Raw genomic sequence first — 11,108 nt, 5'->3', positions numbered from 1 at the left:
TGGTGTTATTGGTACGTGCTTATGTGTGGTGTTACTGGTACGTGCTTATGTGTGGTGTTACTGGTACGTGCTTATGTGTGGTGTTACTGGTACGTGCTTATGTGTGGTGTTATTGGTACGTGCTTATGTGTGGTGTTACTGGTACGTGCTTATGTGTGGTGTTACTGGTGCGTGCTTATGTGATGTTATTGGTACGTGCTTATGTGTGGTGTTACTGGTGCGTGCGTTACCCTCAACCTCCTCACATCAATCCTGCTGAATGTATAGTATAGCGGGTATATTTCAAGGGTATAAGTGTTCGTGATTTTCGTTGATGAAGCATGTACCGCAAACATTTATACCCACGAATATAATATCGCATGCATGCATGCTGCAAAAAAGCTGCTATTTCGCAAACATTAAAATCTTCAAAAACCTGTCTGACCCGCTATACGGTATCCAAATGTGGGAGGCTTAGCTATAATAGTAACCATCCTTATTAGTTGATTGATTGATAGATTATCTATTAATTTTCCAGAGACTTTACTCAACTGATTAAAGTTCACGTTCACTTTGGGTGTAAAAAGGGGTGTACTAACTCATGGAGGATTCAGTTCAGTTGTTTTAGTGCCTTTAGTTGTGGGCTGTGAATATCGTTATCGTAAGTGTGCTCGGTAAGTGGGCAATGAATATCATTATCTCCTGACCTCTGCAGTGCTAAAATGGACTGGGAGACGGCAGCCACATATGCTGACATGCTGTACAAGCAGTCCAAGTGGTCCAAGGTATAATCATGTCATGCATGTAATTAATAAGTTTGAAAAGCACAGTGTATAAATTAAGATATGTACAAATACATATCATTCCCTTTATGCATGTTATGTTATTTGTCTCTTCTACAACAGTACATGATAGCTATGACGGCCTCTGTGCTGTAGCCATTGCAGTGCATGTAGAGATACAGTAGATGATGGGCCTAACTGTATTTATACCCCCCCCCACACACACACACGTATACACACACCCACGCACACACACACACCCACACACACACCCACACACACACACACACACACACATGTGCAGGCAACGTTCCTGTACATCACTGCCTGCTGTCAGATCATGCCGGGGGAGGGGGGACAAGCACCAGTGGACAGAGACGAGGTCAAGACAATCATGGGGTAAGAGCTGGACACTTCCATACAGTACAGCTTTTAACTGAGTCAGTTGGTACAACTTGTCTGTCTGTGTGTATGTGTGCGTCTGTGTCTGTAAAACCAGGCTAGTACATAATTCTGTTAGCTATATACACATCTGTGTGGGCCACTAGTTCCTGGCAATAGCAATTACCTCCATATAATTAAATGTGTGTGCATGTTCTCATATAATTATAATAAAGCTCCCTTATTTACGTGTTTGCTGATAGCTAGATTATTCACATGAACCTAGTTCAATATTCTGTAATTTAGTAATAATTGTATTACTTTTATGGTAATTTATATTAACTGATTGGAATACCAAGCCCCACCTCCATCACGTACACTGTGTCAGAATTCAGGCCTTTGGTAGTTATGGCCGCTTCTCCACTTCCACTGCCAACGTTCTCCAGACCATTGTCTAGCATCAGTCACGGGCTAGCTGTATATACGTTGTCTCAAATTGTCTGAAAACACGAGGAGATTGCCTTACAATACATCTACTCCATTTCCACCCACAGTCAGAGTATCAATGTGCCTCAGCTAAAACACTGCCTTTTATGGGGGGAGCACGATTTCCACCTTAATTTCTTAGAACAATGTGTTGTCGTACGTGTGCAACTTAAGGTAAATATCATATGATGGTTTTCCTGTATTCGACTTTTAAGGTCGTGATCTATGATCATTCCATCTTCATCAGTTACAAGGGCGTTGGTCCATTTGTCATACACGGCTAGAGTTATTTTCATGGGCTTTTCTGTAGCTTTTGTGTTAAACTATAGGCTGAATCTTTTATGGCCGTAGTGTGTGTGTGGGTGTGTGTGTGTGTGTGGGTGTGTGTGTGTGTGTGTGTGGGTGTGTGTGTTGTTTTCTAGCAGAGTTACAACTAAAGGATGAACGAATAAAACAGTCTGGGAAAATAAAGTATATATTAGGATGTCTTGAGGACATTGTGTGTGGAGCAACAATATTTTGCCAATTCTCAGGGAAACAAAGAGCTGAGTGTCCTAGTAACCATGTGGTGGGGTGTATGGTGGGTTGGATAGCTAGACAGTTGTATGCAAAGCAGGGAACACAAACTCGTGTAACTGTGAGATATAGCCTGTGCAGACATTCCTTAGATAAGGTCTGACTGGTCTGTGTCGATAGTAGTGTCTTGAAGTGGTTATTATCTAGCAAGATGATTTCCGATTGGTTAGCCCGCCCTTCTCTTTGTTGTGCTTATGTAATTATAATTATACACCGAGGAGCCTTTGTTGTCCTTAATTATATGTACATGTAAGTAGTTTGTACACTGGAAGCTAGGTACTACAAATAGTAGAGTGTCCATTTTCCCATGCTCATGATGTATAGTTGCTAATTGTTTGCTGGGAACCTGATTATATGTACCCCAAGTGGTAGCCCTTTTATCTACGTACATGTATGAGAAAACATCACCTTTGGTTGTACATACTAGATGTAGTATACATGGTTAATAGTAAGAGTGGCTAGCACGCTGATCTCTCCATGCTGATAGAATTTGCTGTCAATCAAGATTATATAATTCTATTATTATTTTCTTGTAGGGACATACCAGCTCACAAACAGACAATTGCGGGCAAAAATCTACCAATCGAAAAGTTTGCTATTCTGAAGTCCGAACGATTTATAAAAGGGTCGAGACTGCCTCTGGCTATACCCGTGAGTTAATTGATCAGAGCCGCCGATTATTTGGTGGTTTTCTTGTTGACATGCCAACTATGTACGTTGCGTATTTGTTACTGTGTAGTTTGAAATAATGATGAGCAAGGAAACGTGGAGCCATAGAAACAGGATTAATGTTGACGCCCTACTAACTAAAGGAACACTGTTACAGTATCTTGTTATTACTCACTTAAAAGCTTTTATGACTGTTTGAAACGTGGACTTCATTTAATCAAGACAACTTTTACAATAGAGCCCATGTACATATACGTATCACTTTACATGCATTATGTCTAAAAAAAAAAATTTACACTTGGGGCTAACAGCATTAGCTAGCCAGTTTGCTCACATACTTTGATTGTTTTATACAGTTGATTGAAAGTGGTTAGCCGTGGGCGTTATCAAAGCATATTGCTGGACAGTTGGTTTGGAGGGAATATTTTGTGACAGGAAAGGGGTTAGACAGGCCTGTGGAGTATAATTGGTCTGCTGCTTTTGAAAAGGCCTTCTTTGTGTGATTCCAGTGTCCAGTCTGGACACATGTTTATACATTTTTAGCATTCCTTTGGCCACTTGCTCTAATTGTTTTGTGATTAGTCTACATTGTTTCAGCTTGAAGGGTTCTGTCACCACAAGTACATGCACCCTACTTTGATTATAGCAGCCTTTTTTAAAATTCTTTCTCCAAGAAGAGCGTGCCTTGTTTATGGGACAGCACTAGTTGCTGCTGCCAGCTGGATGTAATATAATAATCCCAGCCTGAAATATCATCTGACAGAGTTGTCAGCTTGTATTATAGCTCAGTGTACATTCTAGTAAGAAATATTCCTAAAGGTGAGAAGATATATGATATTAATAGTTCGATACGAGTGTAATATCAGAACCCACTGTTGTGGTGCAAGGGGGCTCTAATTTCATCTAAATTAGGCTTTAAAGATCAAGTTGCCTCGCGTGGATATGTATACCCCAAACAAGAGACGATTGATAGGAGATTACTTTATTGTCTGTCTGTCTGCGTATGTGAATGAATACACTGTATCCAATGTTCCTACACTCGCTTGTTTAGGAGATGTTATATGCGTACAATTACTTCGTCATTCTGTCGAAAAATGAGGCACTTCTCAAGCGCTTCTTGAAGCAGACGTGGACCGAGCTACAGGTCCTCGAACAAACCAAAGGTATCTAATAGTTACTACCTGATGAACAAGATTCTGCAAAATTTTTGCAATGACTCACTTCCACAAATGGTTGGCATTCAGTCTAGATAATTATGACATAATAATAAGAGTTTATATTACAGTCCAACTGTACTGTACGCGTGCAATTCAATTTGACATGGACCACCATAATAATATGGAAGTAAGTCATCTCTAGCGCATATACTGGTCATTCCTATCTAGCCCACATTTTACAGCTCAAAGCATTTTGTGTTTCAATGTTTATTTTATATTCACTTTTATGATTTCTTATCTGCTTTGCTTGTGTACTCGCCCTCAGGAACAAATCCCTTCTATGCCGATGACTTCTGTGTCATCACATTGCTGCAAGGGGTCATCTTCAAAGGGCTACATCGCAACGATGAAGCAATCCAGTGTTTCAAGACAGTGCTAGAACGGTACGCATTATAATTATGTTGTGTACTGGTACGTAGGTTGATAGATATTCGTAAATTGTTGATTTTCTCTCATAGTTGTCGATTGCATGTACATTAGCTGTTCCTTGCTGTTTCAGTATACACAAATACCATTACGTATGTAGGTATATACGGGAAATTAAGAGATGGTGTTTTGATAACATAACCCGTTTTTTGTGCTCAATTTACGTTATGTCAGTCTAAATAACAACCCTGTTCTATATTTAGTGGCGATGAGGTGGAGCAAGATACGTACGCAGTTGCAGCATCTGGTGTTGAGCTGGGCCTGCTTTATATCGAACTGGGGAATTTGCAAGAGGCTCAAAAAACTCTTGAGTCTGCGAAGTAAGATTTTTTGTTGTTGCTCAAGTGTGTATTTTTAATCTTATTCTATCTTCTTCTTGCAGAACGAAGTACAAGGGATACGTTCTCGAGAATCGCATTCATTTTAGAGTGCACTCTGGACTTTTTCGTATTACCAAACTAAAGTCAGCTAGGTCGTCATAAGAACAGCTTATCGTTGTCATTTATAATTATATAGCGTATTTGTCTTTAAAAAGTTTTATCTCTCTAGCTATATCTATATATATATATATATACACTGCATTACATTTTTGTGAATCAATGTCCATCAATAAGTATAAGTATATGTGTTTGTACTAACATTAAACCGTTACACAATTCTGTTGTTATAATTGAGTGGGCGGAGTAATTGAGATGTTTACAGTATCAGAATCATCACTTTAAAAATAGTGGTTCACTGAATATATAAGAGGTGGCTCTGGCTGTAGTAAGCAAGTCAAAAGCAACTCTGCAGCTATATAGATATATACAGCAGCAAAATATCCAAGTTTTAATAGATCTACACTATCTGTCAACTACCACAGCAATGAAGATGAATCAACCAAGATGCCACTCTATGGTGGGACTACTGCTGCTCCAAGCTGTCCTCCTAACCACCAGTTATGCTTCTCCTCTACCTCATGCAGCTGGTGAGTGTTGTACACAAGTATATAACCTAGTGCAGAAACTAGGCTAGCTCCTAGCTAGCTGCATGCATGCAAAATGTTGTAGCTATAGAAATAGATATGGTCCATTGCATTTGCATGCATCAAAGGAGGCTATATCTACACTGTTTATGCAAACCTCCAGCTGGTATAATTAGGCTGTTTGGAAAATCACCTTTTTTAATACACTATAATTATATCAGAGCAGGGTAGGGTATTGTATAATTAATGTGATGCTTAGGCTGGTAATTTTCTTGCCCCAAGCAGCTAACTTTACTTGACAATAGGTGATGAAAGTGCTAATTGCTGTAATTAGTTTACAAGTGCTACATCATTAATACCTAGACCATCCATCATGCAATGCAAACTCACAAGAGCTCACTGTCCATCAAATTTAATAGAATCCTTAGGAAGAGGCCACCTGTGTATTTGTGTGTGCGTGTGAGCTAGACAGTTATAACAATGGACTACTCCACTTCCACTTGCTACTCTGATAGTGGGTAGCTTGAGGCCACTAATCTGAGCACAGACACCTAATTATCACATGCATCCAGCACTATGGGTGGGAGAGCTGGCCTGAGGTGACCATATGTTGCCAGCAGATTGTGCTTTAGGTCTTTGTTAGCAAACATGCAGGATAGGATTTCTCTTGCAACAATGCATGCTGTAGTGAGAATATGGAGGTGCAATTTAAGCTCTAATTTGTATAATTAAGTTTCAAAGGTACCCAGCTGTGCCACATGCTATGGGAATGACCTAACCTGTCAATAGGCTTGTGGTGATGTGATTTCAAGTAGATTAAGTGTGTATAGTACCTACGGAGATTCAGTACAAGATATAGGTAATTCAATTTTAAACCCAACTACTATGATTCAAAGTTGGTTTCCTGTGCTTTTTTCTCTCCCTCCAAGTTAAATCATAACCACTCTCCAGACAACTTTGTTATCTATTGTTTTGACATCAACCACATATTTACTCAAGGTCACCTTTTCCCAATACAGATGAAACAATTGTGAAACGACAAACCCAGGCACTCTGTTATCCTACCTCAAGATCACTCTGTAACCACACCTTTGCTACTAGCAGATTCTACGATCACTGCATCGAGCAATTATTTCCCTGTGACACGGAAGGTTTCGCAATGAAGTATGCCAAAAAGAGGGCAGAACTTCTCGAGAAAGAACTCCAAGTTTCTCCAGAACTGAAAACATACTTGGAGAAGACTGAATTGTGCTTTCAGAAAAATTTCCGAGCTCTTGTGGAATCGAAATCAAAAGTATACCCCAATGATGAAACCTGCCTTGAGCTTGAAACTGAAGCTGTGTCAATATTGAACAATTGCTATAGACAACCCGAATTGTGCTCTCTGCTCTCAGACAATGAAGATATTTATGACCAAATCCATTCTGTAGTCAAAGCATTTCGCATCGGTGCCGACTATCACAATGACACTCTTGTCAACATGGGACTACCAAATGCCATTTTGGAATCATGCTCCAACCATACAGAGCTGGCCAAGTCCCTCACCTCTTCGGAGCTGCCTGTGCGAGTCATCCTCTGTGCTGCATCGTACGACAGACGTAATGGCGGTGGTTCTGCTTTCAATGGAGCTGGCTACATTGAGAAGTTGAGCCAAGTTATGAACCGATCTTCCGACCAATTCACTTATTTTGGAAAAGATGCCGATACCTATTGGTGTAGTACTGTGAATCCTATACATGCCCAATCTCAAGTTCTTGATTACTTTGTCATTGCTTGGTTTGCTAGCCCCAGCGACCCTCTCCTCTCTCGAGCTTATAACCATCTATTTAGCGAGGAAAGAAAATCGTACATGATTGACGAAGGAATCTATTTCTTGCAATTCCACGAGACACGAGAGGAACGAAGAGAACCCTCGCAATGCGGAGATGGAATCAGACAAATTGGAGAAGATTGCGACCCTAAGAGCAATATTGAAAGTGGCTGCCTTCGCAATTGCACCGTTCACCGTGACTACACATGCAATACTGACGCTCTGTCCCCTTCTGTATGCCAGCTTCGAGAGGCACCTAGACTGGAACGTGTGCCATGCCCTGCTCCTATTCGCAGACGATCTAAAACCACTCATTCTAGACTCACTGTTTCGTTCAACAACACTTACTTAGAGGATACTCTACCAATCGAAGACGCTCAATTTCTAAGTGCCTCATCGGCTGATTCATCACTAAGAACATTGAACGTGCCTCTTTTGATTCTGATTGCACTGATTGGATTGTGCTGGTCATGAAAAATATGTGAGATTTTTTGAACCCCTCTTCTTCTGACAAGAATCATGTACATAACAATCTCAGTTTGGCAGGTAGAGCATTAATCACTCTTTTTATCATCATAATTTAATATAGAATAATAATACAAAACTGACAATGAATATTTTTCCCCATGTGATTTCACTACTATTCATCAGCATAATTAATGCACCCATCCTCTTATTATAATTATGACATGTGAGAAATGTATTCAAATTTGCTATTTATTGTAAGAAATTATTATTGAAATATTGATATTTATTTTTAACGTGACTGTAATGAACAAAAATATGCTACAACTAGTGAAAAATGTACTAGCCCATATTATATGAGCTAGGAAATTAAAGCTCATTTTTAGAAGCTGCTCTTATTTCAATATCCAAAACATTGAAACCTGAACAGAACTGTTACAATAGCTAGCTATACCAGACAATAGGGTTAAGAATGCCGACGCTAAGTTACCATCTTACATTGTGAATCATTAGAATACAACACACTACTCTTTTCATGACATGCCAAAATCTCATGCATAATGTGTAGAACACAGACTCTAAATTAAATTGCAAGTGTCAAAGCACCATGCAGACGCACACACACACACTCCTAGTTGTTCACCTAACCGTTATAAAAGCGAAACTCACTCACACATGTTGAAAATGCTGCACAGCAGATACTATAAATACAGAGGCACAATAGCTAGTGTGATGAGAAACACTATAGATAAGGGATTAGGGGAATTATGTTTTAATTTGCTGCAATAATTATACACCTTAAGCTGCATGCATTAATTAATTAATTGTTGGGATAATTCAATAAAAATGAGGTTGCTTTGAAGAGAAGCAAGTCAGGTGCACTTTATTGACTTGAGGGTTTCCTGTGGGTTCATTAGCACAGAGCAAGGAACACTTGCAGCTGAACTTCCAATGTGAGAAACCGTTCAACCATGGCACCACACTGGGCCAACTATTTGAAGCTGTTGCATGTTGCACAAACACTCTAGCTTGACTACATGTAACCTGGCCCGTACAGAAGACGTACATAGTGGAGATATTTGCAATGCCTGAGCCCATTCACTCACTTAAATTGAAAATGACTTTGATTATATCTGAATAGATTTATATAAACACTGCAACACTGCACAATTATTACCGGGGGAACTGAATAAATGTTGACATTCTTGGTTTAATTATAATTATAGTAAAACCTATATAAAACCTGCACACTGTGTACAGAGGTAAGAATAACATCCACTTATACCGTGACTAATCTTTATTGGTTAATCAGGTCAAATTTCATCACAACAAATTCTTAACAGTGAAAATCTCAGCACGTACACAACAGATGCTAGCGTACAGTGTTGCTACAAACATTGGATGACCACCATGGCAACTAGTTTCTACTCACTGGTCATAAGGAGGAGAGAGTTCCTTCTATGGGCAAATGGTCTCAGGAGGGCAACCTTAAAACGCAAACACAGTACAACTGTGTGAGTAAATTAAGTGGACAGTAAACAGTATAATTAGTGTGGTTTGTTGATTGGTACTGTAATAAGGTTGAGGTATTGTTCTGGGCAACTAACGACATTAATCTAGCCCACCACATCACACCGACTCTTAGCACTGCTATATAGCTTTGCCCCGAGGACAGGTTGACTATAGCTCTGATCCTACCCCCCCCCATCCATCTCTAACATCATAACCTGAATCTCACTCACTTATTGGAAAGCCTGCTAATTAAAAATTGAGAATATCTATAAAAAACTACACGTATGAAATTATTAGTAGTTGGATTGAACACATTGAAACACGATACAGGTGTTCCCAGTAGACCATGTTTGGACCAGTACAGTTGAAGTAAAAAATTTGACGTACGTATAACATATTTAGCATGAGTTGAATTTTTTTTAAATTCAAAGTTTATGTTTATAAAAAAATGGTTCATATGTCAGACATTCACACTTGATACACCAACACATGCAGCTTACTAGCATAGAGCTAATTATGGGCTGGCTGAGGATAAGTGTACCATCATTTTGCAACAACGTAACGTTACAACATGCATGTTTCTTATTTAATAAGAATAATTATGTTATGGTTATTCAGACCATTGATGTGGTATTCAGATATGCTGAAATGAAGTTGGAAACTTTGTCCAATCAATATCAAACGCCATGGCGATGAGATGATACTACCACAAAAGCAATACAATACACACCAAGAAACCTCTGTACTGTGGAAACACACATGTAAGTTCCTTTGAGTGGCCATTATGTTGTGACCAATGCAGAGTTCAGGGTACAACGCTACAAACACAAGTTAATTTTTCACAGCTGGTACTGCATAATCAGTTTATGTCTTCCTTTAGGTGGTGTTTCAAAGTACAGCTTCTGTTCTTCCGAGTATCTTTCTTTGATAGCATTTACACAGACTTCTCGGAACGTCCAATCCTTCCAACATGTGTTGTATTTGTGTAATACATCAATCTTCATTTCATCCGTTGGTACACAATCTATCGGTTCTTTCTGCTCCAAATCAGGTACCAAAATATCCTTGAAGATGAGCACCCCACGAAGTGCGAACCACCCTCCATATTTTGGATGCATAGACACGCCGTATATTCGTTCCTCCTTGCCCCACGGATCAGTTCCAGTGATGTCATTTCGCTGATAGTATCGAGCAGCCCCGGCTACATGTCCAGCAGTCTGTACCAACACTTTGGGGCGCTTGTTAGCATGAGATTCAAAGTCATGGATTGTCTCTACTTGCAAGTCTTCAAACAATTCAGCGAGATCTTTAAACGTTTTTTTCATACACTGATCGAGTGGGTCCATTGTCTCGGGCTGAAACTCTGCTGAGCCTAAAAATGGTTTGAATATTCGCTCAAACATTGATGGGGTACTGATAATAATGAGAGCGAGTGTGTCTGGGTGATGGGGTAGGCGAAAGGAGGTTTGAACGACCCCATTGTACCAGCCGACTTTAAAAGGGTGGCATTCTAGACCCAGAGGTGCGCAGTGAGCTTGCAGCTTCGAGACAATCTGATCAGGAGGTGGAGAAGACATTGCTTCAGCCTGCATGAGAGGGAACATGATATAAACACAGTGCAATGCTTAATTGATTTATAGCTAGCTAGCTAGCTTCATTTACCTTAGTCATCAGCTTGTTGTGGGTGTACTGAGGGAATTTCCCTACGAGCTTTTACGCCCACTCTGTAATTAATAGCTCCACCCACTCCTTAGAAACCATACAGCAGCTCAGCCAGCCTTGCGCTAGCTAGCTAGCTAGCTCAGTGTGATGTGTATTTGCAATGGCTCACTGTAAGTATT

General features: G+C 39.8%; 3 protein-coding genes across 4 annotated transcripts in view; 2 read left to right on the top strand and 1 right to left on the bottom strand.

The window, feature by feature from the left end:
• LOC135335276 (tetratricopeptide repeat protein 39A-like) overlaps positions 1-5,175 on the top strand; it is an 18,342-nt gene extending 13,167 nt beyond the window's left edge. The window contains exons 13-19 of one of the 2 annotated variants that reach the window (XM_064530722.1): positions 695-764; positions 1,066-1,160; positions 2,741-2,855; positions 3,925-4,036; positions 4,356-4,473; positions 4,720-4,836; positions 4,899-5,175. In XM_064530722.1, coding sequence (XP_064386792.1) covers positions 695-764; positions 1,066-1,160; positions 2,741-2,855; positions 3,925-4,036; positions 4,356-4,473; positions 4,720-4,836; positions 4,899-4,998 — 727 coding nt within the window. In that variant the 3' untranslated portion in view covers positions 4,999-5,175. The other variant, XM_064530723.1, reaches the window with a different exon arrangement.
• Positions 5,176-5,219: 44 nt separating this feature from the next.
• LOC135335277 (uncharacterized) lies at positions 5,220-8,056 on the top strand. The gene is made up of 2 exons (XM_064530724.1): positions 5,220-5,483; positions 6,500-8,056. The coding sequence occupies exons 1-2, from the start codon at positions 5,381-5,383 to the stop codon at positions 7,762-7,764; spliced, it is 1,368 nt and encodes a 455-aa protein (XP_064386794.1). The 5' UTR covers positions 5,220-5,380; the 3' UTR covers positions 7,765-8,056.
• A 1,830-nt stretch (positions 8,057-9,886) lies between these two features.
• LOC135335568 (cyanocobalamin reductase / alkylcobalamin dealkylase-like) lies at positions 9,887-11,066 on the bottom strand. The gene is made up of 2 exons (XM_064531100.1): positions 10,930-11,066; positions 9,887-10,853 (listed from the first exon to the last, which is right to left on the bottom strand). The coding sequence occupies exons 1-2, from the start codon at positions 10,936-10,938 to the stop codon at positions 10,107-10,109; spliced, it is 756 nt and encodes a 251-aa protein (XP_064387170.1). The 5' UTR covers positions 10,939-11,066; the 3' UTR covers positions 9,887-10,106.
• Between the last annotated feature and the right edge of the window lie 42 nt (positions 11,067-11,108).

The sequence above is a fragment of the Halichondria panicea genome, chromosome 4 (assembly GCF_963675165.1).
Source record: "Halichondria panicea chromosome 4, odHalPani1.1, whole genome shotgun sequence".
NCBI lineage: Eukaryota > Metazoa > Porifera > Demospongiae > Suberitida > Halichondriidae > Halichondria > Halichondria panicea.
The sequence above is the reverse complement of the archived record's forward strand: the minus strand, read 5'-3'. Positions and strand labels throughout refer to the sequence as shown.